General features: G+C 63.3%; 1 protein-coding gene across 1 annotated transcript in view; it reads left to right on the top strand.

Moving 5' to 3' along the window:
• MUC1 (mucin 1, cell surface associated) overlaps window positions 1-27,364 on the top strand; it is a 96,029-nt gene extending 68,665 nt beyond the window's left edge. The window contains exons 36-46 of the mRNA XM_089772706.1: window positions 15,082-15,186; window positions 17,168-17,500; window positions 17,861-18,869; window positions 19,744-19,817; window positions 20,124-20,263; window positions 20,619-22,075; window positions 22,686-22,759; window positions 23,049-23,188; window positions 24,001-24,125; window positions 24,225-24,371; window positions 26,574-27,364. Of these exons, the coding sequence (XP_089628832.1) occupies window positions 15,082-15,186; window positions 17,168-17,500; window positions 17,861-18,869; window positions 19,744-19,817; window positions 20,124-20,263; window positions 20,619-22,075; window positions 22,686-22,759; window positions 23,049-23,188; window positions 24,001-24,125; window positions 24,225-24,371; window positions 26,574-26,630 (3,661 nt within the window). The 3' untranslated portion in view covers window positions 26,631-27,364. The remainder of the gene's footprint in view (window positions 1-15,081; window positions 15,187-17,167; window positions 17,501-17,860; window positions 18,870-19,743; window positions 19,818-20,123; window positions 20,264-20,618; window positions 22,076-22,685; window positions 22,760-23,048; window positions 23,189-24,000; window positions 24,126-24,224; window positions 24,372-26,573) is intronic.
• Window positions 27,365-27,875: the final 511 nt, after the last annotated feature.

Genomic DNA, 27,875 nt, shown 5'->3' with positions numbered 1-27,875 from the left:
GAGCGGATCCCTCCTTGCAGGCCCTGAGGGACCGGGCTGACCTGGGGGCCGCTCAACCCCTAGGAGGAGATTGCCAGGAGAAGTTCTGGTGGGAGAGGGGATTTCTGTACCGGGAATGGCTTTCCCCCGGGACGGTAGGCAAGTGGGGGCTCCAGCGGCAGCTGGTGGTTCCCCAAAGGTATCGCCGCAAGCTGCTACACCTGGCCCATGACATCCCGTTCTCGGGACACCAGGGGATCCGGCGCACGCGGCTGAGGCTGCTCCAAAACTTCTATTGGCCGGGGATGTTTGCAGCTGTCCAGCGGTACTGCCGGTCCTGCGACTCCTGCCAACGAGTGGGGAAGGCCCAAGACAGGAAGAAAGCTGCATTGAGACCCCTGCCCATCATAGAGGAGCCTTTCCAGAAGGTGGCGATGGATATTGTGGGGCCCTTCAGCAGAGCGACCCGGACAGGGAAGAAATACATCCTGGTGGTGGTGGACTTCGCCAGCCGCTACCCCGAGGCCGTGGCCCTGCCCTCCATCGAGGCAGACACGGTGGCAGACGCACTGCTGACCATTTTCAGCAGGGTGGCGTTTCCCCAGGAGGTTCTCACGGACCAGGGATCCAACTTCATGTCGGCCCTGCTCCAGTGCTTGTGGGAGAAGAGTGGGGTGCAACACACCTGGGCCTCAGCGTATCACCCCCAGACCAACGGGTTGGTGGAGAGGTTCAATGGGACTCTGAAGCAGATGCTACGGACCTTTATGCACAACCACCCACAGGACTGGGACAAGTACCTACCCCACCTGCTGTTTGCGTACAGGGAAGTGCCCCAGGAGTCCACGGGGTTCTCGCCGTTCGAGCTGTTATATGGGAGGCGAGTGAGGGGCCCCCTGGACTTATTGAAAGACGAGTGGGAGGGGAAGGTCTCCCCAGAGGGTGAGCCGGTCGTGGAATACGTCCTGACATTCCGGGAAAGACTTGCCGAGCTCATGGGCCTGGCCAGAGAGAACCTGAGCAGGGCCCAGAGGAAGCAGAAGGTCTGGTACGACTGCAATGCACGGGCCCGCGCCTATGCTACCGGGGACCAGGTGATGGTCCTGATCCCCGTGCGGAAGAACAAGCTGCAAGCCGCCTGGGACGGCCCCTTCAAGGTGGTTAAGCAGCTGAACGAGGTGAACTACGTGGTGGAGCTGACGGGCCGGATGCGCGGCCAGCGGGTGTATCATGTTAACATGATGAAGCCGTACTGGGACAGGGAGAACTTGGTGCTGGCCGTGTGTAAGCCCTGGGAGGAGCAGGGGGAGGATCCCCTGGTGGGCCTGTTCCCTAGGACCGGAGAGGACTCTTCGCTGGAGTCAATTTCCCTCTCGGACCAGCTCACCCCGGCCCAGCAGGCCGAGATCCGGGAGGTGCTGCGCTCCCACCAGCAGCTGTTCTCCAACAAGCCGGGTCTCACCAACCTGGCTGTCCACCAGGTGCAGACGGGCACTCACCCCCCGGTGCACTGCTCCCCATTCAGGGTCACAGGGAAAACAGCCCAGGACCTGGAGAGAGAGGTCCAGGACATGTTGGCCCTGGGGGTGATCCAGCCGTCCTCCAGCCCCTGGGCCTCTCCCGTGGTGCTGGTTCCCAAGAAGGACGGGTCGATCCGGTTCTGCGTGGACTACCGGAAGCTCAACGCCATCACGGTGTCCGACGCCTACCCGATGCCAAGGCCCGACGAGCTCCTGGACAAGCTGGGGGGAGCTCGCTATCTCACCACCCTGGACCTCACTAAGGGCTACTGGCAGGTGCCGCTAGACCAGGAGGCCAGACTGAAATCAGCTTTCATCACGCCACTGGGGCTCTATGAGTTCCTGGTCCTGCCCTTTGGCCTCAAAGGGGCGCCGGCCACCTTCCAGCACCTGGTGGACCAGCTGCTGCGGGGAATGGAGAACTGTGCCCTAGCGTACATCGATGACATCTGCGTCTTCAGCCAGTCCTGGGGGGACCACGTGGCCCAGGTCAACCAGGTACTGGATCAGCTGAGGGAGGCTGGGCTGACTGTAAAGGCTGGGAAGTGCAAGGTTGGAATGGCCGAAGTGTCCTACCTGGGCCATAAGGTGGGGAGTGGCTGCTTGAAGCCAGAGCCGGCCAAAGTGGAGGCCATCCGAGATTGGCCTGTGCCTGTGACGGACCGGGCCGTGTCTGAGCACAGCTAAGGGCGTCCGCTCAGGGCGAATTGCTCAAATCCGGGGCTACTTACAGTCCCCCTGACTGGCGACCTCTCCAGACAGGCCACAAACCAGTCTCACAGAGCGCTTCAGCAGCCTGCCTGAAGCCTCCTTTCAGCAGCCTCCTTGGCTCGCTTCTGCTCCTTTTCATCCAAATCTCTGGTTAATAACAGCACTACCAGATCTAGTTTAGAGGCCCTTTTCCTAAAGGCAATGCCTCTCCCCAAGCACAAATCCTTCAGAGCACTTTTGCTCAGACTCTCATATAATTCCGGGTTCATCGCAGCGGCTCTTTAATCAACCAAACTCTCAACACCAAAAATCAAATTTAGACAGCGTGGAGTCCTGATCCCAAAGCTCAATTGACCAAGATCTGTGGATCCTGCCGACTACGCCACTGTGACGGACCGGGCCGTGTCTGGGCACAGCTAAGGGCATCCACTCAGGGCGAATTGCTCAAATCCGGGGCTACTTACAGCCCCCGACTGGCGGCCTCTCCACACAGGCCACAAACCAGTCCCACAGAGCGCTTCAGCTGCCTGCCTGAAGCCTCCCGAGCAAAACCCCTCCAACACCCCAGCAATATTCGTGCCCCAGATGGCCCCGGGCCTCATACACAGGTGGGGGGTCCTAACACCCAATCCCACCTACCCCGAACAAGTTCTGTCCGGTTCCAAGAAACCAGCCACAGATCCCTGGTCAATTTACCCTCTGGACCTTACCCACAAATCACGCTGGGCCAATCCTTTAGAATCTATATCTAAAGGTTTATTATTACAAGAAAGAAAAGCCTGAGAGTAAGGTTATTAAAGTACAGTACGTTACATGCACCGAATCTCCCAGTTCTCGATGCAGGCTCTAGCAGAGATGTTGCAGCTGCTGGTTAAAAGTCCTTATTGCACATCCTAGGGTCAGGATGGGTTCACAGGTCTTCCGGGCTCTTCAATCCCTGCAGTGCTGCCTCTGGGATGAAGTGCTGAGCTGAGAACAAAATGGCATCGACCGCATGGCCTCTTTATACCCTTCCTGGCCTCTTCTAGTATGTAGCAGGTCACCTGGTCCTCAGCCTCTCTGTCTTCCCTGCTGGCTGCTCTCAGGACAGCCCCCATTCTTTGGGTGTGTCTTTGGCCCATTGAGAACCATTGTCCCACAGGTAATTAGCATGTCCACAGGCTCCACAGGCTCGGCCCTGCCCAATGCTTAACCACATGCAGGGAAATCTTCAGTTTCCACACAGATTACAAGATCTACACACACAGACATTATATACTCACATAAACAGTGTACACAGGATCAGAAAACAACAAGCTCCCATTCAATACCCCACATGGCTCCCTTTCATACAGATTTCTGGGGCCAACACCCCCACCTAGGGGTGCAGCAGCGATCTGGCTGCTTCCCTCCAATTTGGTAATGTGACAGTGCCGCAGACCAAGAAGCAGGTCCAGGCTTTCATTGGGATGGCGGGGTACTACCGGAGGTTTGTGCCCAACTTCAGCTCCATCGCTGCCCCGATCACAGAGCTGTGCAGGAAGGGGAGTCCAGACAGGGTGGTCTGGACGGAGCAGTGCCAGAGGGCTCTCTGTGCACTGAAGGGAGCCCTGGCCAAGGCCCCAGTGTTGGTAAACCCCGACTTCGACAAGCCCTTTATCGTGTTTACGGACGCCTCGGACACTGGGCTGGGGGCGGTGCTGATGCAGGCGGACGAGAAAGGGGAACGTCACCCCATCGTGTACCTGAGCAGGAAGCTGCTGCCCCGGGAGCGGAGCTACGCGACCGTAGAGAGGGAATGCCTGGCCATGGTGTGGGCCCTGCAAAAGCTGCAGCCGTACCTGTTTGGCCGGCGTTTCACGGTGTTCACCGACCACTGCCCCCTGACCTGGCTACACCAGATGAAGGGGACCAACACCAAGCTGCTGCGGTGGAGCCTGCTCCTGCAGGACTACGACATGGAAGTGATCCACGTCAAGGGGAGGCCAACATCATCGCCGACGCGCTGTCCCGTGGCGAGGGGCCCGAACTTCCCCAGGTCACAAGCGGAGTGACCCTGCTCAGTTCGCTCTCGGAGGGGGGAGAACTGTGACGTAGTGGGGGTACTTGCTGGGCTGTGGTGACCCCTGCTGTCTGGAGCAAGACCCAGCAGGGAAAGCCTCACTAGGCAGAGGTAAGGCCAAACTTGTTGAACCAGTGGCCAGACACCCCCCATGGAGAGGAACAAAGGAAGGTGGATGCTGCCCTGGCTGGGGGGCAGGGCTGGTAGAGGGTTAGTTAGTTCCTGGCTGGACGGCAGGGAATAAGGAGCTGGGGAGGGGGCTGGGACTCCCCTATCTCAAGGGGGGGCACTGAGGCCTCTTAGCCCCAGTTCCTGTAACCAGATTACATCTGTGCTGCGCTGGGCTGGAGGAGCAATAAACCACCCTCAATTCCACTGGCTGGTGCAGTCTGTTTGTGCCATGTCGGGGTGCAGGAGACGGGGAACCCCCAACGCGCCGTCACACCGGGTGCCCTGCAGGCCCCTCTGGAGCCCTGTCCCGACCCAGGGCTGTGCGCATGCCGGGAGCCCAGCCCCCCTGTGAGCTAACCTGCTGCCCTCGCCCGGCCCCCTTCCCGGAGGGCTGTGATTCGGGCCTCACCATGGCCACGGGCACCCTGCTCTTCCCAGCAGCAGCGTGGCGAGGGCTAAGAGGCCTGGCCGTGGTGCGGGAGGCTGTCACAGAGCGACAGGTGTTTCCCCAAGGGTGCCAGAGCAGGTGTCCTGGAGAACCCCAGCTGCCAGCCCCCCAGCCCTCCTGCGTCTGCACGGGGCCTGGGCCGCAGGCAGGGTGAGTGAGTTCACCCCCGGGACCTTCACCCCCTCAGCTGTCCCAGAGTCCCCCTCCCAGGGCTGTCTGAGCCCAGAGGGGGCGAGTGGCTGTGCACAGGGGCCAGCCGAGAGCCCCTCAGCCCCTGTGCTGGCTGGAAGGTCCCTTACATTGTTCACTATCCCAGTCCTGGTGACAGGCTGCCCCCCTGAGTCAGCCTGTGTCCGCGGTATTAACAGGCCCCCCCGCCCCCTGAGTCAGCCTGTGTCCTGGGTACTGACGGGCTGTCCCCAAGTCAGCCTGTGTCCCGGGTATTGATGGGTTGTCCCTGAGTCAGCCTGTGTCCCGGGTATTGACCGGCTGTCCCCGAGTCAGCCTGTGTCCCGGGTGTTGATGGGCTGTCCCTGAGTCAGCCTGTGTTCCGGGTATTGACAGGCTGTCCCTTAGTCAGCCTGTGTCCCGGGTGTTGATGGGCTGTCCCCGAGTCAGCCTGTGTTCCGGGTATTGACGGGCTGTCCCTGAGTCAGGCTGTGTCCTGGGTACTGACGGGCTGTCCCCGAGTCAGCCTGTGTTCCGGGTATTGATGGGCTGTCCTCTGAGTCAGCCTGTGTCCTGGATGTTGATGGGCTGTCCCTGAGTCAGCCTGTGTCCCGGGTATTGACGGGCTGTCCCTCTGAGTGAGCCTGTGTCCCGGGTATTGATGGGCTGTCCTCTGAGTCAGCCTGTGTCCCGGCTATTGGCTGAGTTAACCGTTCCAGGGTCCTGCTTGGCCACCATTTCCGGGCACTGCTGGCAGTAAGGACCTCGCAGGTCCCCTTTGGGTTGCTTTTCCTACCCACAAGCCCATCTCTGCCCTAGGCTCCTGCCCACTTTCACACCCGGGGGGCAGCTCTCGGACAGGCGCTTCAAGTCCTCCAGCGTAGCTCCTAGCCCCCCATCTCCGCTCTGGGCCCTAGGCGGTGAGCCTCTGTGGCTCGGGAGAGACGGCGGAGCTGCTGCCTCTGCTGCGCCCAGACTGTCTCCAAGCCCCGCTTGGGCCTGGAACCCGCGGCTGGGCCTGGGCGCCCTGCCAGCTGCACCTTGCGCGTCGCCACTCCGAGCCCGTGCTGCCTGGCAGGCTAGCAAGGCTCCTTCGGGGAGACGGCTGCAGCCTTTCCTCCCCCCGTCCTCGGTTTATTGGCTGTCTATAGATTGAGCTGCGATTATGGTCCCCACGTGCCTATGGCTTGTCCGCCTGATCTGTCTGGTTCTCAGAACAGACGAATGTCAGAGCAGCCAGACGGGGTCAGACCAACGGTCCATCCAGCCCAGTGTGTCGTCTGCCCACAGTGGCCAATACCAGATGGAGGGAACACAACAGGGAAGCCTCATATTATCCCTCCCCTGTCACCCAGTTCCAGACACAGAGGCTAAGGACACCATCGCTACCCTGCCTGGCTAGTAGCCATGGATGGACCAAACCTCCATGAATCTATCTAGTTCTTTTTTAAACCCTGTTGAAGTCCTCGCTTTCACCACATCCTCTGGCGAGGAGTTCCACAGGTTGGCTGTGCGCTGAGTGAAGAAAAACTTCCTTTGGTTTGTTTAAACTTGCTGCCTGTTCATTTCATTTGGCGACCCCTAGTCCTTGGAGCGTTGCTGGCGGCTGTATTTTGCTAGGTGTAAATCCACTGAGGCGCGGAGGAGGATAGGTTAGAGAAGTCGGTCACAGAATGCTAGGGCTGGTTAGAGAGGTGACTGCGCGTGGTCTAGCTAAGCAGGACTCAAGTGTCACTCTATAACCTGGGGCCCAAAAGGAAGTTCTTCGGGAGCCGGCGCCAGGACACAGCCCCGAGAGCCGAGCTGCCCAACCTCAGCACCCTGCCGACGACAGTGGGCAGACGCTGGAGTCCCTGGATCACCTGCCCTGTCGGGAGCGGGGAGCCGTGCATGGTCTGGTCTGGTGCCTGCGAATCAAGAGTGGGGTGCAGGATATTGTGGGCAAGGCGCAGAGCCCAGGCACGGGGGAGAGTGGGTGCCCTGCGGGGGGTGCGTGGCAGAATTCTGTATGGGTAATGCGGCGGTGCCCAGCTAGGGGGCGGGCCCTGGCCAGGGGCCACTGGCTCAGGCCCAGACCCACCTGCCCTGCAGTGACCCGGCTCAGGTGCATTAGGAGCGGCCAGGTGAGCAGCTGTGAACACAGACAGGCCCGTAGGTGGCATAGTCGCTCCACCATGGGAGCTGCTGGCAGCCCAGGGCAGGGCCCCAGGCAGGGGGGGGAAAGTTCACCCAATTCCTACCCCTCCCTTAACAGCATTGCACTGGGCGGGGGGCGGCGGGAACGGGACACAGGCAAGGTGGGAGAGCAGGGGGCAAAGAGACACAGGTAGGGCAGGAGGTACAGGGGGCAGATGGGCAGGGCAGGAGGTGCAGGGGGCAGATAGACTTGGGGGCTGGGGGGCAGAGGGCAGGTAGACACAGGTAGGGCAGGAGGTACAGGGGGCAGATAGACTTGGGGGCTGGGGGGCAGAGGGCAGGTAGACACAGGTAGGGCAGGAGGTGCAGGGGGCAGAGAGAAATGGGTGGGGCTGGGGGGGAAGGGAGCAGGAGGCAGACACAGGTGTAGGGTGCAGAGGGCCCAGCCGCTCCCTCTCTTTGCATTCTGCAGCCATCTCCTGCCCATCTGACCCCCACGTCCCAGTGCCAGGAATGAGGAAGTGGGGGAGGGGAGCTGGTGACAAAGGAGCTCTTGGGGGGCAGATTCCCAGGGCTGGGGGGCGGAGGCTCTTGGGGGCAGATTCCCAGGGCTGGGGGGCGGAGGCTCTTGGGGGCAGATTCCCAGGGCTGGGGGGCGGAGGCTCTTGGGGGCAGATTCCCAGGGCTGGGGGGCGGAGGCTCTTGGGGGCAGATTCCCAGGGCTGGGGGGGCGGAGGCTCTTGGGGGCAGATTCCCAGGGCTGGGGGGCGGAGGCTCTTGGGGGCAGATTCCCAGGGCTGGGGGGGCGGAGGCTCTTGGGGGCAGATTCCCAGGGCTGGGGGGCAGAGGCTCTTGGGGGCAGATTCCCAGGGCTGGGGGGCGGAGGCTCTTGGGAGCCAGACCCCTCTCCCCCCGTGGTCCCTGCCCAGACCCCTTCTCCCCCCATGGTCCCTACCCAGACCCCTTCTCCCCCCATGGTCCCAGCCCAGACCCCTCTCCCCCCGTGGTCCCAGCCCAGACCCCTTCTCCCCCCATGGTCCCTGCCCAGACCCCTCTCCCCCCATGGTCCCAGCCCAGAGGCTGCTCCCAGCCTCCAGCAGCCCCCATGCGACAGCCCCACCGGGCCCCTCCCCATCCTTTAGCCCCCAGCCGGTCACACCCCTAGGAGGGGGGCAGGGGACGGGGGAGAATCCATGTTCCATTGCTGCTGGGCCCCATGCGTCCTGCTCTGGGATTCCCCATGGGCATGACCCCTGTGTCCGGGCCACTGCAAAGAGCAGTGTCCCCCCCCCCGACCCTCAGCTGCTTCACCACACCCCACGCTGGGGAAATTGAGGCACGCACAAAGATCACAAAGCATTCCGAGCACGTCACAGCCCAGCCCGCGGAGCCGGGCCCCACCTGCTCCCAGGTGCTGTTATAAGGCTGCATCCGCAGAGCCGCTGACAGTTCCTGATTCCTGGGCTGCTGAGAGCCCTGCAGCCCGTCAGCGAGCGACAGAGCCCGGTGCGGGACACCTGGGCCGACCCCCCACTCCCCAGGCACCATGACGCCCAGAGGCCTGTGCACGGCAGCCCTGTGCCTGGCTCTCCTGATGCTGCTGACTACAGGTGAGCCTTGGTCTCCTGCAACTGCTGGGAGGGGGTTGGCACAGGACCCAGAGCCAGAGCAGACCCGCCCCAGGGTGCCGGGCTCTGGCACGGGACCATCAGGGGCTGAGGGAGCCGGGGGGAGGGGGGAAAGAGGGGGGAGGCTGAGGATCCAGGGCAGGTATCTGTCCCTCCCTTGAGGGAGCCGTGTGGTGGGGGCCAGGCTCGGCAGGTCGGGCAGCCCCAGGAGCCAGTTCTGTGCCTCGGCTTTTACCCTCCCATCTGCCCCCGTGGGGGACGATGGGCGAGAGGGGTCTGAGTGTTCCAGATGCTGCAGCCCCCCACAGCGCCATGGGTGGCACCTGGCATCCTGGGGGTCCCCTGCGCCCTGCTCTCCCACCCCCACACCCAGCGTTCCTGGGATCCCCTGCGCCCTGCTCTCCCACCCCCTCACCCAGTGTTCCTGGGGTCCCCTCTGCCCTGCTCTCCCACCCCCACACCCAGTGTTCCTGGGGTCCCCTGCGCCCTGCTCTCCCACCCCCACACCCAGTGTTCCTGGGGTCCCCTGCGCCCTGCTCTCCCACCCCCACACCCAGTGTTCCTGGGGTCCCCTGCGCCCTGCTCTCCCACCCCCACACCCAGTGTTCCTGGGGTCCCCTGCGCCCTGCTCTCCCACCCCCACACCCAGTGTTCCTGGGGTCCCCTGCGCCCTGCTCTCCCACCCCCGCACCCAGTGTTCCTGGGGTCCCCTGCGCCCTGCTCTCCCACCCCCTCACCCAGTGTTCCTGGGGTCCCCTGCGCCCTGCTCTCCCACCCCCACACCCAGTGTTCCTGGGGTCCCCTGCACCCTGCTCTCCCACCCCTGCACCTAGAGTTCCTGGGGTCCCCTCTCTCCTGGGGTGGGTGCATCAGGGGCCCCTTTGGCCTCCCCCGGGGCCTCTCTCTGTCTGCCCAGGAGTGGCAGGTTGGGACCCAGGAGGCGGCTGGCTCCCAGCCATGGGTGCCGCACCCCGGCGCTGGCCCTGCTGTCTCTGGGCTGCGCGGGTCTGGCTGAGCCCAGAGCTAACGGCCCGGGCCCAGTCGGGAGCAGCCAGCCCCGGCTGCTGCGGCAGCGCATGGATCCCTGGCTGTGAGCGCAGGGAGCCCGCGCCCGCCTGCTCTGTCCGGAGGCCGGGACACGCGCCCCAGGCTGGTGCCGGCGGCAGGACGGGCCCGGCTGGGGCTCAGCCCGGGGGCGTCGTGTCCTCCAGGACTGCGGGGCCCCGGTTCTCCTGCACGGGATGGGGGGGTGGGGTTGCTGCTGAAGCGGCAGGAAGGCCCCAGCCAGGCCGAGCGCACCCAGCAGGGCCGGGGTCCGAGCCGGAGCCTGGGACACTCCCCGTGTGGGGCGCAGGGTCGAGGGGCTGAGCCCCGGCTTGGAGCGGTTCCAGTAGATGTAGGGTTGCGCTTTGGGTCGACGCCTGGGGGGCGCTGGCTGGCGGAGGTGGGGCAGGGAGGGCCCTGGCTGGGCGGGGGGAGGTTGTGGGCAAGGTGCTCTGGCAGGGTGCACCACAGGGAGTTCTGGGGCACTGCTGAGAGTGTCAATTGAGAGTGAATCGCCTAGAGACGGGGCTACCCGCAGCCCAAGCCTGGGCTCCCCTCCATAAGGCCCCCCCCCCCCCCCCCAGCCACACTGGGCCCTGCTGGTTGCCACGCTGGCCAGCAAGAAGTCATCAAAGCCAGTCTCTCCCCCACCGCCCCAACTCCAAACAGGTTCTTCTGATCCCAAAGGACCAGCCGCCGACCCAGGGCAAGTCAGATCTCAGACCTTCCCCAAAAATCAGGCTGTGCCCATCCTGTAGAACCTACCCTCCAAGGGTGTAAGTCAAAAAAGAACGAAAGAAAGAAAAGGCCGAGAGTTAGGATTGTTAAAGGAATCAAACACCCACACCCGCTGCAAGTTCTTGGTGCAGGCTTGTAGCAGGGATGGGTACAAACCTCTGGCTTAAGTCATCCATCTAAGGATAGGTCTTCAGTCCTTTGGTCAGAGCGTCTGTCCCTGGCAAAGCCATTCTCCCGCTCTGCTCTGCGCTGGTTAGGCCTCCGCTGGAGGAGTGTGTCCGGTTCTGGGCACCGCGTTTCGAGAAAGATGTGGAGAAATTGGGGAAGGTCCAGAGAAGAGCAACAAAAACAATTAGAACATAAGAACAGCCAGATAGGGTCAGACCAAAGGTCCATCCAGCCCAGTATCCTGTCTGCCGACAGTGGCCAGTGACAGGTGCCCCAGAGGGAGTGAACACAACAGGTAATGATCAAGCGTCTCTCTCCTGCCATCCATCTCCACCCTCTGACAAACAGAGGCTGGGGACACCATTCCTTACCCATCCTGGCTAATAGCCATTGATGGGCTTAACCTCCATGAATTTATCCAGCTCTCTTATAAACCCTGTAATAGTCCTAGCCTTCACAACCTCCTCAGGCAAGGAGTTCCACAGGTTTACCATGCGCTGTGTGAAGAAGAACTTCCTTTTATTTGTTTTAAACCTGCTGCCCATTAGTTTCATTTGGTGGCCCCTAGTTTTTATATTATGGGAACAAGTAAATAACTTTTCCTTATTCACTTTCTCTACACCATTCATGATTTTATAGACCTCTATCATATCCCCCTTAGTCTCCTCTTTTCCAAGCTGAAAAGTCCCCGTCTTTTTAAGCTCCCCTCATATGGGACCTGTTCCAAACCCCTCATCATTTTAGTTGCCCTTCTCTGACCCTTTTCCAATGGGAGTATATCTTTTTTGAGATGAGGAGACCACATCCGTACACAGTATTACAGATGCGAGCATACCATGGATTTATATAAGGGCAATAAGATAGTCTCCGTCTTATTCTCTATCCCTTTTGTAATGATTCCTAACCTCTTGTTTGCTTTTTTGACTGCTGCTGCACACGGCGTGGATGTCTTCAGAGAACTATCCACGATGACTCCAAGATCTCTTTCCTGATTAGTTGTAGCTAAATTAGCCCCCATCGTATTGTATGTCTAATTAGGGTTATTTTTCCCAATGTGCATCACTTTGCATTTATCCACATTACATTTCATTTGCCATTTTGTTGCCCAATCACCTAGTTTGGTGAGATCTTTTTGAAGTTCTCCACAGTCTGCTTTGGTCTTAGCTACCTTGAGCAGTTTAGTATCATCTGCAAACTTTGCCACCTCACTGTTTACCCCTTTCTCCAGATCATTTATGAATAAGTTGAATAGGATTGGTCCTAGGACTGACCCTTGGGGAACACCACTAAACTAAATATACAATTTGTGATTTTATGTGGGAATTAATAAATAAAAAACAAAATAGTAACAAAATAGCCCCCTCCCCTCCGCCAGAGCCAGGCACTCCCATACTCCCCTTCTAACCCAATCCAGAGCCAGGCTCTCCCAGCCTCCCAACCTAATGCCTGGGTCTTAGAGCTGCCGTCGCCGCTGCCGCCTCCACACAGTTCTTCCTCAGGCACTGGGGCGGTGTGAGCACAGTGGCCAGTTGTGAGCAGGTGCTTGATGCCTGTGTGATGTACTGGGAGTGTTCTCTGCCCAGGCCGGGCCTGGGTGTCTGGGCCAATCCACAGGTGGGTGAGTGTGACGGCGCGTTGGGGTCCCCCGTCTCCTGCACTCCGAAATGGCACAAACAGACTGCACCAGCCGGTGGAATAGAGGAAGTTTATTGCCTCTCCAGGATACAGCACAGCACAGATGGAATCTGGTCCCAGAGCTGGGCTAGGATGCCTCAGGCCCCCTTGAGATGGGGGAGACTGGGCCCCTAAACTCCAGCCCCTTTCCCTAGGCTGTCTCCTCCATGCTTCCAGCCAGCAACTCACTAACTCTCTTCCAGCCCTGCCCCCAAGCCAGGGCAGCATCCACCTTCCTTTGTTCCTCTCCATGGGGGGTGTCTGGCCACTGGTTTGCATAGTGACTCATCCTGTTTTGCTGGGTCGTGGTACCCACGGCAGCCAGTGGGGTTACCCCAGAGCCAGCAGCATAGAAACCAGCCAGGTACCCCCACTACGTCACAGTGAGTCCGTGGGAATCTCACCTCACAGCCCAGGGGGACCCCGGGTCACAGAGCAGACAGCCCCCCCAACCTGGCTGCCCCAGATGAAGGGGACCAACGCCAAGCTGCTGAGGTGGAGCCTGCTCCTGCAGGACTACGACATGGAAGTGAGCCACGGCAAGGGGAACGGCAACATCATCGCCGCCGCGCTGACCCATCGTGCGGGCCTGAACTTGCCCAGGCCACAGGCAGCGTGGCCCTTCTCAGTTTGCTCTCGGAGGAGGGAGAGAGGTGACGCAGTGGGGGGGGTCTGCTCTGTAACCCGGGGTTCCCCTGCGCTGTGAGGTGTGATTCCCACTGATTCACCCAAGGGGAGAGGCAAAGGGAGGGAGGGGGAGACGCCACCTGGCTGGGAACAGGGCCTGAGAGCTGGGCAGTTTCTGGATAGAAAACATGAAGGCTGTGTATACACTGGCATGAATTTCCAGAACTGCTTAAAATGAAATACTATTCCGTTTTCAGTTTTTCCAGAAAAGGCGCGTCTACACTGGCAGGCTGCTTTCCGGAAAAGCCCTTTTTCCGGAAAAGCGTCTGTGGCCAATGTAGACGCGCTTTTCCGGAAAAGAGCCCCGATCGTCATTTCCGCGATCAGGGCTTTTTTCCGGAAAAGACTCCTGGGCTGTCCACACTGGGCCTTTTCCGGAACAGTGTTCTGGAATAAGGACTTATGCCCGAGCGGGAGCAGAATAGTTTTTCCGGAATAGCGGCTGATTTTGTACAGTTCAATGTCATTGCTTTTCCGGAAATTCAAGGGCCAGTGTAGACAGCTCACAGCTTATTCCGGAAAAGCAGCTGATTTTCCAGAATAAGTGGCCCAGTGTAGACACAGTCGAAGGGAACAGACTAAGCTGAGTTCTAAGGATTGGGGGGACGATGGATCCCCTACCCCAAGGGTCTGAGTCATCCGGGCTCTGACTCCTGTAACCACGTCACGTCTATGCTGTGATGCATCCCAGAGAAGCAATAACTCCTCTGTTCTACTGGCTGGTGGAGTCTGTTCTGGCTGCTACGGGGCTGCAGGATTGGGGGAACCCTGACGCGCCGGCACAGCCTGTGCAGAGCGGCCGGCCGGCTGTGAGGACATGCGGGAGTGCCCAGCGCAGAGCGGCCGGCCGGCTGTGAGGACATGCGGGAGTGCCCAGAGCAGAGCGGCCGGCCGGCTGTGAGGACATGCGGGAGTGCCCAGAGCAGAGCGGCCGGCCGGCTGTGAGGACATGCGGGAGTGCCCAGAGCAGAGCGGCCGGCCGGCTGTGAGCGCATGCGGGAGTGCCCAGTGCAGAGCGGCCGCCCGGCTGTGAGCACATGCGGGAGTGCCCAGTGCAGAGCGGCCGGCCGGCTGTGAGGACATGCGGGAGTGCCCAGAGCAGAGCGGCCGGCCGGCTGTGAGCGCATGCGGGAGTGCCCAGTGCAGAGCGGCCGCCCGGCTGTGAGCACATGCGGGAGTGCCCAGTGCAGAGCGGCCGGCCGGCTGTGAGGACATGCGGGTGTGCCCAGTGCAGAGCAGCTGGCCGGCTGTGAGCACATGCGGGAGTGCCCAGTGCAGAGCGGCCGGCCGGCTGTGAGCACATGCGGGAGTGCCCAGTGCAGAGCGGCCGGCCAGCTGTGAGCACATGCGGGAGTGCCCAGAGCAGAGTGGCCGGCCGCCTGTGAGCGCATGCGGGAGTGCCCAGTGCAGAGCGGCCGGCCAGCTGTGAGCGCATGCGGGAGTGCCCAGAGCAGAGCGGCCGGCCGGCTGTGAGCACATGCGGGTGTGCCCAGTGCAGAGCGGCCGGCCAGCTGTGAGCACATGCGGGAGTGCCCAGCGCAGAGCGACCGGCCGGCTGTGAGGACATGCGGGTGTGCCCAGTGCAGAGCGGCCGGCCAGCTGTGAGCACATGCGGGAGTGCCCAGCGCAGAGCGGCCGGCCGGCTGTGATCTGCACTTGGCCACAGGCTCCAAGCGGCCAGCGGGCTGCACTTTATTCTTTTGAAAAAAGTAGTGGCAGGCTGCAAAAATTGTCAATCAGGCCGCATGCAGCCTGCCAGACGCCTGTTGGACACGCCTGGTCTAGATGATGCTGGGACCTGCCGGGAGGGCGGGGACTGGACTCGATGACTCGCGAGGTCCCTTCCCGTCCTAGTGCTCTAGGGGTCTAGGATGCCCCATTACCCATCCAGGAACCTCTGCTCCTCACCTGAACCCCAAGTCTGTTGTTTTCTTGTGAACTGAATGGACCCTTTGTCCCCTTGTGCAGCTCAAAATACCTCTACGAACCCAGCTTCCTCTGGTGGCACAACCAACCCGGTGACATCAACGTCCTCATCATCAACCAGCAACACGATCCCTTCCACGTCTCCTGGTGACACGAGCACCCTGGCATCTCCTGGTGACACGAGCACCCAGAGGCCTCCTAGTGACACGAGCACCCTGGCATCTTCTGGTGACACGAGCACCCCGGCATCTCCTGTTGACACGAGCAACCCGAGGCCTCCTAGTGACACAACCACCCTGGCATCTCCTGGTGACACGAGCACCCTGGCGCCTCCTGTTTACACGAGCACCCTGGCATCTCCTAGTGACACGACCACCCTGGCATCTCCTGGTGACACAAGCACTCTGGCGCCTCCTGTAGACACGAGCAACCCGGGGCCTCCTAGTGACACGAGCACCCTGGCATCTCCTGTTGACACGAGCACCCTGGCATCTCCTGGTGACACGAGCAACCCGGGGCCTCCTAGTGACACAACCACCCTGGCATCTCCTGGTGACACGAGCACCCTGGCGCCTCCTGTTTACACGAGCACCCCGGCATCTCCTAGTGACACGACCACCCTGGCATCTCCTGGTGACACAAGCACTCTGGCGCCTCCTGTAGACACGAGCAACCCGGGGCCTCCTAGTGACACGACCACCCTGGCATCTCCTGTTGACACGAGCACCCTGGCATCTCCTGTTGACACGAGCACCCTGGTGCCTCCTGTTGACACGACCACCCCGGCATCTCCTGGTGACACGAGCACCTCGGGGCCTCTTAGTGACACGAGCACCCCGGCATCTCCTGGTGACACAACCACCCTGGCATCTCCTGGTGGCACGAGCACTCTGGCACCTCCTGTTGACACGAGCAACCCGGGGCCTCCTAGTGACACGAGCACCCTGGCATCTCCTGTTGACACGAGCACCCTGGCATCTCCTGGTGACATGAGCACCCTGGTGCCTCCTGTTGACACGACCACCCTGGCATCTCCTGGTGACACGAGCACCTCGGGGCCTCTTAGTGACACGAGCACCCCGGCATCTCCTGGTGACACGACCACCCTGGCATCTCCTGGTGACACGAGCACCCTGGCATCTCCTGGTGACACAACCACCCTGGCGCCTCCTGTTGACACGACCACCCTGGCATCTCCTAGTGACACAACCACCCTGGCGCCTCCTAGTGACACGAGCACCCTGGCATCTCCTGTTGACACGACCACCCTGGCATCTCCTAGTGACACGACCACCCCGGCATCTCCTGGTGACACGAGCACCCTGGGGCCTCCTGTTTACACGAGCACCCCAGGGCCTCCTAGTGACACGACCACCCTGGCATCTCCTGGTGACACAAGCACCTCGGGGCCTCTTAGTGATACGACCACCCTGGCATCTCCTGGTGACACGAGCACCCTGGCATCCCCTGTTGACACAAGCACCTTGGGGCCTCCTAGTGACACGACCACCCCGGCGCCTCCTGTTGACACGACCACCCTGGTGTCTCCTGTTGACACAACCACTCTGGCACCTCCTAGTGACACAACCACCCCGGCGTCTCCTGTTGACACGAGCACCCCGGCGCCTCCTAGTGACAAAACCACCCCGGCGTCTCCTAATGACACAAACACCCCAGCGTCTCCTGTTGACACAACCACCACGGTGCCGCCTGTCGACACAAATACCCCGGCGTCTCCTGTTGACACGAACACCCTGGCATCTCCTAGTGACACGACCACCCTGGCATCTCCTGGTGACACAAGCACTCTGGCGCCTCCTGTAGACACGAGCAACCCGGGGCCTCCTAGTGACACGAGCACCCTGGCATCTCCTGTTGACACGAGCACCCTGGCATCTCCTGGTGACACGAGCAACCCGGGGCCTCCTAGTGACACAACCACCCTGGCATCTCCTGGTGACACGAGCACCCTGGCGCCTCCTGTTTACACGAGCACCCCGGCATCTCCTAGTGACACGACCACCCTGGCATCTCCTGGTGACACAAGCACTCTGGCGCCTCCTGTAGACACGAGCAACCCGGGGCCTCCTAGTGACACGACCACCCTGGCATCTCCTGTTGACACGAGCACCCTGGCATCTCCTGTTGACACGAGCACCCTGGTGCCTCCTGTTGACACGACCACCCCGGCATCTCCTGGTGACACGAGCACCTCGGGGCCTCTTAGTGACACGAGCACCCCGGCATCTCCTGGTGACACAACCACCCTGGCATCTCCTGGTGGCACGAGCACTCTGGCACCTCCTGTTGACACGAGCAACCCGGGGCCTCCTAGTGACACGAGCACCCTGGCATCTCCTGTTGACACGAGCACCCTGGCATCTCCTGGTGACATGAGCACCCTGGTGCCTCCTGTTGACACGACCACCCTGGCATCTCCTGGTGACACGAGCACCTCGGGGCCTCTTAGTGACACGAGCACCCCGGCATCTCCTGGTGACACGACCACCCTGGCATCTCCTGGTGACACGAGCACCCTGGCATCTCCTGGTGACACAACCACCCTGGCGCCTCCTGTTGACACGACCACCCTGGCATCTCCTAGTGACACAACCACCCTGGCGCCTCCTAGTGACACGAGCACCCTGGCATCTCCTGTTGACACGACCACCCTGGCATCTCCTAGTGACACGACCACCCCGGCATCTCCTGGTGACACGAGCACCCTGGGGCCTCCTGTTTACACGAGCACCCCAGGGCCTCCTAGTGACACGACCACCCTGGCATCTCCTGGTGACACAAGCACCTCGGGGCCTCTTAGTGATACGACCACGCTGGCATCTCCTGGTGACACGAGCACCCTGGCATCCCCTGTTGACACAAGCACCTTGGGGCCTCCTAGTGACACGACCACCCCGGCGCCTCCTGTTGACACGACCACCCTGGTGTCTCCTGTTGACACAACCACTCTGGCACCTCCTAGTGACACAACCACCCCGGCGTCTCCTGTTGACACGAGCACCCCGGCGCCTCCTAGTGACAAAACCACCCCGGCGTCTCCTAATGACACAAACACCCCAGCGTCTCCTGTTGACACAACCACCACGGTGCCGCCTGTCGACACAAATACCCCGGCGTCTCCTGTTGACACGAACACCCCGGCGCCTCCTAGTGACACAACCACCCCGGCGCCTCCTGTTGACACGACCGCCCCAGCGCCTCCTAGTGACACAAGCACCCCTGCGTCTCCTGTTGACACAACCACCACGGTGCCGCCTGTCGACACAAATACCCCGGCATCTCCTGTTGACACAACCACCCTGGCGCCTCCTAGTGACACAACCACACCGGCGCCGCCTGTCGACACAAACACCCCGGCATCTCCTGTTGACACAACGACCCTGGCGACTCCTAGTCACACAATCACACCGGCGCCTCCTGTTGACACGACTACCCTGGTACCTCCTAGTGACACAACCACCCCTGCTCCTCCTAGTGACACAACCACACCGGCGCCTCCTGTTGACACGAGCACCCCGGCGCTTCGTAGTGACACAACCACCCCAGCGCTGTCTGTTGACACAACCACCCCGGCATTTCCTAGTGACACAACCACCCCGGCGTCTCCTGTTGACATGACAACCCCGGTGTCTCCTGTCAACAGAACCATACCGGCGCCTGCAGTCGACACGACCCCCCCGGCACAGCCTGGCACCGTGATCCTTCTTTTCTCGCTGTCGTTCCGCATTGTGAACAAGAACTTCAGCGACTCCCTTAACTGCTCTAATTCCAGTGACTACCTGGCGCTGGAGGGCGTAATCAAGGCCATGGTAAGCCCAGTCCAGCCCCCGGCCCTGTCTCCCCTGGGGGTGGCTGCCAGCCCCAAGGTGTGGGGGACTTGGCATGAGCTCCATGAGGCCGCCGCTGGACCTGTGCTCCCGCTGCCCTTCAATGACCCATGAGGCTCTGCCGTAGCAGAAACCCCTCAGAGCCGGGAGCAGGGAAACTTCCACCCCCCGTGGGCCAAGTCCTGGGCGCCAGGCCCCTCAGCCCCAGAGGCTCCTGTCCTGGAGCAGCAAGGGGAGAGTCCCTCAGTCCATGCCCTGTGTGGCGGTGAGCTGGGGGTTCCCCGATCCTGCACCCCCGTAGCAGCATGAACAGACTCCACCAGCCGGTAGAACAGAGAGGGGTTATTGTTCCTTCAGGGTACAGCACAGCCTAGACGTAATCTGGTTACAGGAATTAGGGTAGGATGCCTCAGCCCCCTCCTCTGTCTCTCTCCTTCATGGCTCCAACTTAGCCTGTACTGGCCCTGCGTCCCCAACAGCCACTACGCAGGGGGATCCGGGGACACAGAGCAGACAGCCCCCCACTACACCGCATCCTGGAAGCCTGCTTCGGCTCTAGCCCCCTCTGCCCCTCTGCCACCAGCCCGGGACATGGGTGCTGGAACTAGGGGTGCTGGGGGCTGCTCCACGCCCGGCTCGGAGTGGTGCCCGGACACCAAGTTTCCAGTTCCATTCGATCGCTCCCGGCACCCCCCCACACACAATTCTCCCGTGGGCCCGGCTCTGGGGAGACACCCCTGCCCCCATTCTGCCCCCCAGGAAGAGCACAGCAAGGGAGGCTGGCAGGGGCCGGGGCAGGTCCCCCCAGGCGGCTGGGGGCCGGCATTGACCCTGCTCCCCTCTCTGTCTGTGACAGTACCTGCAGGTCTATGGCTGCGCAGACTGTCCCAACGGGCAGAACTACCAGGGATTCACCGATCTGCGGTTCAGGTACAGCGAGCGCCATGGGGCTGCCCCCACATGGGGAAGGGAGGGGGCAGCCTGCTGGGCTGGGGAGGGAACAGGGGGGGAGAGAGGCTGGGGGGCTGCCGGAGGTTGTGCTGGGCAGGTGGGGGGGGCTACAGGCGGGAACAGCCTGAATGAGGGGCTGCAGTCCAGCGCCTTGGGTAGGTGAGAAGCAGGGTGCACAGCTGGGGTCCGGCAGTAGCTGGGGAGGGGCCAGGTGGGAAGGGGGCGGGGCCGGAAAGGGGGCGGGGCCAGACCCAGCTAATGCCCCCTCTGTGGCCTGCTCTGCAGCCCGGGCTCGGTGGTGGCAGCCTCCGTTCTGCTGTACGGAGCGAGCAACAGCAGCATCAACGACACCGACATTAAGCAGCAGCTGGCGGAGGGTCTGGAGAGCAATAAAACCGTCGGGCTCCAGCTGGAGGGTATCAGCGGTGAGCAGCCTGGGCCGGCCCCCGTGTGTCTGCACAGCCCCTGGCTAGGGGTCCCTGTGGGGGGTGGTGTGCACGGCCTTGGGGCAGAGCTCTGTGGGGACCAGGCTGCCCCCAGGCTGGGCTGCTTGGGGGGTGTTGCGGGCGCCAGCCCAGCCCTGCCTGTATCTGTCCCAGCAGGGGGGGCGTGGGCGGCTGGGGCTGGGCCCCTTCCCTGCACCCCGGGCCCAGCCCCTTTCCGACAGCCCCTAGCTCTGTCCCATCTGCCTGGCCAGCCTGGGACCCTCTGCCGACTCCTGCACCCTCCCCTCCCCTCCGGGTTCTCCGCAGCCCCTGACTGCTCCTGCTTCCGTTTCAGCCACTTTTATCGGCTTCACTTCATCCACCCCGGCGTCTCCTGTTGACACGACCACCCTGGCGCCTCCCGGTGGAACATCCACCCCAGCGCCTCCCGGTGGAACGTCCACCCCAGCGCCTCTCGGTGGAACGTCCACCCCAGCGCCTCTCGGTGGCACAAGCACCCCAGGGCCTCCCGGTGGAACGTCCACCCCAGTGCCACCCGGTGGAACGTCCACCCCAGCGCCTCTCGGTGGCACAAGCACCCCAGGGCCTCCCGGTGGAACGTCCACCCCAGCGCCTCTCGGTGGCACAAGCACCCCAGCGCCTCCCGGTGGAACGTCCACCCCAGCGCCTCCCAGTGGCACAAGCACCCCAGCGCCTCCCGGTGGAACGTCCACCCTAGCGCCTCCCAGTGGCACAAGCACCCCAGCGCCTCCTGGTGGAACGTCCACCCCAGCGCCTCCCAGTGGCACAAGCACCCCAGTGCCTCCCAGTGGAACGTCCACCCCAGCACCTCCCGGTGGAACGTCCATCCCAGCACCTCCCGGTGGAACGTCCACCCTAGCGCCTCCCAGTGGCACAAGCACCCCAGTGCCTCCCGGTGGAACGTCCACCCCAGCACCTCCCGGTGGAACATCCATCCCAGCACCTCCCGGTGGAACGTCCACCCCAGCGCCTCCCGGTGGAACGTCCACCCCAGCGCCTCCCAGTGGCACAAGCACCCCAGCGCCTCCCGGTGGAACGTCCACCCTAGCGCCTCCCAGTGGCACAAGCACCCCAGTGCCTCCCGGTGGAACGTCCACCCCAGCACCTCCCGGTGGAACATCCATCCCAGCACCTCCCGGTGGAACGTCCACCCCAGCGCCTCCCGGTGGAACGTCCACCCCAGCGCCTCCCAGTGGCACAAGCACCCCAGCGCCTCCCGGTGGAACGTCCACCCTAGCGCCTCCCAGTGGCACAAGCACCCCAGCGCCTCCTGGTGGAACGTCCACCCCAGCGCCTCCCAGTGGCACAAGCACCCCAGTGCCTCCCAGTGGAACGTCCACCCCAGCACCTCCCGGTGGAACGTCCACCCTAGCGCCTCCCAGTGGCACAAGCACCCCAGCACCTCCCAGTGGAACGTCCACCCCAGTGCCTCCTGGTGGCTCGAACACCCCAGCGCCTCCCAGTGGAACGTCCACCCCAGCGCCTCCTGGTGGAACGTCGACCCCAGTGCCTCCCAGTGGAACGTCCACCCCAGCGCCTCCCGGTGGAACGTCCACCCCAGCGCCTCCCAGTGGAACGTCGACCCCAGCGCCCTCCAGCAACACGACCACCCAAGCGCCCTCAGTTGATACGACCCCCCCGGCACAGCCTGGCACCGTGATCCTTCTTTTCTCGCTGTCGTTCCGCATTGTGAACAAGAACTTCAACGACTCCCTTCTCAACCCTGTTTCCAGTTACTACCTGGCTCTGGAGGGCGTAATCAAGGCCATGGTAAGTCCAGCCCAGCCGCGGGCCCTGTCTCCCCTGGGGGTGGCTGCCAGCCCCAAGGTGTCGGGAACTTGGCATGAGCTCCACCAGGCCGCCGCCGGACCCGTGCTCCCGCTGCCCTTCAATGACCCATGAGGCTCTGCCGTAGCAGAAACCCCTCAGAGCCGGGAGCAGGGAAACTTCCACCCCCCGTGGGCCAAGTCCTGGGCACCAGGCCCCTCAGCCCCAGAGGACCTGTCCTGGAGCAGCAAGGGGAGAGTCCCTCAGTCCATGCCCTGGAAGCCTGCTTCGGCTCTAGCCCCCTCTGCCCCTCTGCCCCTCTGCCGCCAGCCCGGGACATGGGTGCTGGAACTAGGGGTGCTGGGGGCTGCTCCACGCCCGGCCTGGAGTGGTGCCCGGACACCAAGTTTCCAGTTCCATTCGATGGCTCCCGGCACCCCCCCACACACACACACAATTCTCCCGTGGGCCCGGCTCTGGGGAGACACCCCTGCCTCCATCCCCTGCCCCCCCAGGAAGAGCACAGCAAGGGAGGCTGGCAGGGGCCGGGGCTGGTTCCCCCCAGGCAGCTGGGGGCCGGCATTGACCCTGCTCCCCTCTCTGTCCGTGACAGTACATGCAGGTCTATGGCTGCGCAGACTGTCCCAATGGGCAGAACTACCGGGGATTCACCGATCTGCGGTTCAGGTACAGCGAGCACCATGGGGCTGCCCCCATGTGGGGAAGGGAGGGGGCAGCCTGCTGGGCTGGGGAGGGAACAGGGGGGGAGAGAGGCGGGGGGGCTGCCGGAGGCTGTGCTGGGCAGGTTGGGGGGGGCTACAGGTGGGAACAGCCTGAATGAGGGGCTGCAGCCCAGCACCTTGGGTAGGTGAGAAGCGGGGTGCAGGGCTGGGTTCCGGCAGGAGCTGGGGAGCGGCCAGGTGGGAAGGGGGCGGGCCAGACCCAGCTAACCCCCCCTCTGTGGCCTGCTCTGCAGCCCGGGCTCGGTGGTGACAGACTCCGTCCTGCTGTACGGAGCGAGCGGCACCAGCATCAGCGACACCGACATTAAGCGGCAGCTGGAGAAGGGTCTGGAGAGCAATAAAACCGTCGGGCTCCAGCTGGAGGGTATCAAGGGTGAGCAGCCTGGGCCGGCCCCCGTGTGTCCGCAGCAGCCCCCGGCCAGGGGTCCCTGTGGGGGGTGGTGTGCACGGCCTTGGGGCAGAGCTCTGTGGGGACCAGGCTGCCTCCCGGCTGGGCTGCTTGGGGGGTGTTGCGGGAGTGTGACGTAGTGGGGGTACTTGCTGGGCTGTGGTGACCCCTGCTGTCTGGAGCAAGACCCAGCAGGGAAAGCCTCACTAGGCAGAGGTAATGCCAAACTTGTTGAACCAGTGGCCAGACACCCCCCATGGAGAGGAACAAAGGAAGGTGGAATGCTGCCCTGGCTGGGGGGCAGGGCTGGAAGTTAGGGAGTTGGTTGCTGGCTGTCTGTGAAGATGGAGGAGACAGCCTAGGGAGAGGAGCTGGAGTTTAGGGGCCCAGTCTCCCCCCAACTCAAGGGGGCCTGAGGCATCCTAGCCCAGCTCTGTGACCAGACTACATCTGTGCTATGCTGTATCCTGGAGAGGCAATAAACTTCCTCTATTCCACCGGCTGGTGCAGTCTGTTTGTGCCATTTCGGGGTGCAGGAGACGGGGGACCCCAACGCGCCGTCACAGGGAGCCAGCCCAGCCCTGCCTGTATCTGTCCCAGCAGGGGGGGCGTGGGCAGCTGGGGCTGGGCCCCTTCCCTGCACCCCGGGCCCAGCCCATTTCCGACAGCCCCGAGCTCTGTCCCTTCTGCCTGGCCAGCCTGGGGCCCTCTGCCGACTCCTGCACCCTCCCCTCCTCTCCCCTTCCCCTGTGCTCTGGGTGCCCCGCAGCCCCTGACTGCTCCTGCTTCCGTTTCAGCCACTTTTATCGGCTCCACTTCATCCACCCCAGCGCCCGACCCCCTGGTGCCCGGCTGGGGCATCGCCCTGCTGGTCCTGGGCTGCGTCGCACTGGTGCTGATCCTCCTCGTCCTCATCCTTCTGGTGAGTATCCCCCCTGCCCATCCCTGCGGCCTCAGGCCCCCTCCAGCCTCTCTCCTCCCGGCCCCCACCGACCCTCACCTCCGCCTCTCGCCCTTCTAGATCGTCTGCTCGTGCCTCAGGAGGAGCCGTGGGAAGCTGGAGCTGCTGAGCGCACACACCTCGTATGGGCCCACGAGCGAGTCCTCCACCTACTACACCCACGGGCGCTTCAATGCCCCCGGCCCGAAGCAGAACCCCTACAGCCACGTAAGTGCTGGGACCTGGCCCGGCCCAGGGGTGCCCCTCGCCCGGTGTGTGCCCCATGCTGCCCTCACTGGGGAGTGGACTGGGGGGTGGTTAGTGGGTGGCACTGTGAGGGGTTGTAATGGGGGGGTGCAGATGGTGGCACTGTGAGGGGTTGTAGTGGGGGGGGTTCAGATGGTGGCACTGTGGGAGGTTGGAGTGGGGCGGTCGCAGGGTGGCACCGTGGGAGGTTGGAGTTGGGGGGTGTGACGGCGCGTTGGGGTCCCCCATCTCCTGCACCCCGAAATGGCACAAACAGACTGCACCAGCCGGTGGAATAGAGGAAGTTTATTGCCTCTCCAGGATACAGCACAGCACAGATGTAATCTGGTCACAGAGCTGGGCTAGGATGCCTCAGGCCCCCTTGAGATGGGGGAGACTGGGCCCCTAAACTCCAGCCCCTTCCCCTAGGCTCTCCTCCATGCTCTCCAACAGCCAGCAACCCACTAACCCTCTTCCAGCCCTGCCCCCCAGCCAGGGCAGCATTCCACCTTCCTTTGTTCCTCTCCATGGGGGGTGTCTGGCCACTGGTTTGCATAGTGACTCATCCTGTTTTGCTGGGTCATGGTACCCACGGCAGCCAGTGGGGGTTACCCCAGAGCCAGCAGCATAGAAACCAGCCAGGTACCCCCACTACGTCACAGGGGGTCGCAGGGTGGCACTGTGGGAGGTTGGAGTCGGGGGGTCGCAGGGTGGCACCGTGGGAGGTTGGAGTTGGGGGGTCGCAGGGTGGCACCCTGGGAGGTTGGAGTTGGGGGGTCGCAGGGTGGCACTGTGGGAGGTTGGAGTTGGGGGGTCGCAGGGTGGCACCGTGGGGGGTTGGAGTGGGGTGGTCACAGGGTGGCACTGTGGGAGGTTGGAGTTGGGGGGTCGCAGGGTGGCACCGTGGGGGATTGGAGTTGGGGGGTCGCAGGGTGGCACTGTGGGAGGTTGGAGTTGGGGGGTCGCAGGGTGGCACCGTGGGGGATTGGAGTTGGGGGGTCGCAGGGTGGCACCGTTGGGGATTGCAGTTGGGGGGTCACAGGGTGGCACTGTGGGGGGTTGCAGAGTGAGGCTGAGGGTGGAACTAGGGGATGCGTCACACTGAGGTTGTGGGGCAGGGTGGGAGTGGGCTGGAGGTGGGGCCCATGCCTGGCCCTGGGACATGGAGCCCGACCAGTGGCCCCTGGGCCGTGCTGGCTGTGCCCTGCCCCATGGGTCCCAGGCAGCCCCCGTCTGCTCCAGGGCGCTGGGCTCCGACAGTCCCTGCTGGCCGGCAGCAGGAGGGCCAAGGCCCCTGCCTGGGCAGAGCCCGGGGTGCCAGGTGGCCTTGGGCAGGGCAGCTTGGCCGGGCTCAGGCGGAGTCTGGTTTTCCCTCCCCCTCCCCATGGGGCCTGGCAGCGGGGGGCTGGTGTCTCCTTGTCACCATGTCTCCGCCTGTGCAAGGACAGCTGCCCCGCCCGGCTCATGCCCTAGGAGTCGGTGCCAGCGGGCACCAGGGCCGCAGCAACGTGCCAGGGGCTGGTCCGGGGCGTTACAGGGATGCTCTCTGCTGTTACAGGCCCAGGCCTGGCACGGGTCCCAGGCTCCCCACAGGGTACCTGGCCCTCCATGGGAGGGCTGACTTGGCCCCGGCGTGCCGGGGGGCAGGAGCTGGAGCAGCCCCAGGTCTTCCCCTGCTGGCAGGGCAGCGGGGCCGGGCCTAGCGCACGGGGGGGCTGTTCCCAGTCAGTCCCTCCCCGGCCCCACAGCCCGTTTCCATGCCGACAGGGGGAGGTGGTGATGGCCCGGTAGGGGCTAGGACAGACGCGGGTGGGCCCAGTTTTCAGGGGGGCGGGCAATGATGGAGGCGGGGGAGCGGGATGGAAGGCCCTAGGGGGCTGGAAGGGGAGGGGCACAGCAGGGAGCCGGTGCCCTGGGGAGGGGGCCAGGAGGAAAGGGGACCTGCCCCCTACCCCCACTCAGCAGACGGGCCCAGCGCGGCGCCCGCCGGGGAGTGGTGCTGCCGGGCTGATGGACCCCGCCGGTCGGGAGCCGCAGCCTGTGGATCTGGGGGGCTCTGGCCCTGCTTTGGCGCCTCTGCCCCCCTCCCCCTCCCTAGCTACAGCCCTGCTGGGGAGATCCTGGTTGCCAGGTAACGGGGTTGGCCTGGCGGGGCTCTAACCCCGTCCCCTCTGTGTCCCCCAGATGTACACCGGCAACGGCAACAACGCCTTCTACACCAACCCGGCCGCGTCGTCGTAGGATCGCCGGGGCGCCGCCCCACGGGCTCCAGCATCCCCCTGAGCTTCCTGCAGCTGGACTCCAGGGGCCAGGCGCCCACAAACGGCCCTGGGCAGGGGGCTGCTGCCATGGGGCGGGTGGGGGAGGAGTCAGGGAGCGGGTCGGGGGTGTCAGCTCTGGGGAATCCCCCCCACCCTGCAGCCCCTGGCCCTGGGGGGGGCTGCTCCGGCTCCCATTGGGCCCAGCAATAATGGGGGATGGGGCAAATTCCTGCCTTGCTGCGTGGGGGAGGGAAAAGGGGCTGCCCCATACATCCTGCCAACCGGCCTGGGCAGAGCAGGGAGCACGGCAGCGCCTCCCCAGGGAGCCCCCCATAGTGCCGAGCTCTGGGAGGGGCGTGTCCCTGCCCCCCCACACCCAGCTCCCCCCTGCTGCCGGGAGCTGGGCCCGAGCGCCGGGAGGCTGCCAGCAGCCGGATTCGAACGCAGGGGAACTGGGTGAACAAGGCGACGGGGACCCCCAGCCCCAAGCGCCTCCTGCCACAAGCACTTGCCAAACGCCGTCTACTGCCATGGGGCCCCGGGGCAGGGCTGGGCCGGGTGCGCGGCCCCGCTGGCCTGGGGCTGTTCTACTGGGACGGGGCCCGCAGGGCTGTGACAGCCCTGCCGCGACGGGGGGGACACAGGGCCCTTGGGGTGGGCTGTATTTATAGGGATTCGCAATAAAGGGATCTGTGCCGAGTCAGGCTCCAGGCTGCTTTTTTCCTGCGCCTCTGGGTGGGCGAGTCAGCGCCGTGGTCTGTGTGGAGGTGTGTGCGACGGGCACCCCTGGGCACCCACGCCACCCGGCTCCCCGCCCAGCCAGTCAGCCCCCACAAGGGCCAGGCACCCCTGCATCAGACAAAGGGGAGCTCCGCCCCTGCACATTCCTCCCGCACAGCCAGCCGAGAGCCGGAACGCAGCACAAACGCCCAAGGAAATGGCCGGGCGGGTGTAACGGCCTCAGGGGATAGTCTGGCCCTGAGGCTGCTCTTGGGGTGACCGTGAACCCTGGCAGAACCCAGAATCCCCCTGGGCAGCGCCTTGGTGGTACCCAAATCCCCTGGGTGCTACCCAGAATCCCCCAGGGCAGCGCCTTGGTGGTACCCAAATCCCCTGGGTGCTACCCAGAATCCCCGTGGGCAGCGCCTTGGTGGTACCCAAATCCCCTGGGTGCTACCCAGAATCCCCCGGACAGCGCCTTGGTGGTATCCAAATCCCCTGGGTG

This window comes from Pelodiscus sinensis, chromosome 22, assembly GCF_052426305.1.
Source record: "Pelodiscus sinensis isolate ZL-2025 chromosome 22, ASM5242630v1, whole genome shotgun sequence".
NCBI classification, from domain to species: domain Eukaryota; kingdom Metazoa; phylum Chordata; order Testudines; family Trionychidae; genus Pelodiscus; species Pelodiscus sinensis.
The sequence above is the reverse complement of the archived record's forward strand: the minus strand, read 5'-3'. Positions and strand labels throughout refer to the sequence as shown.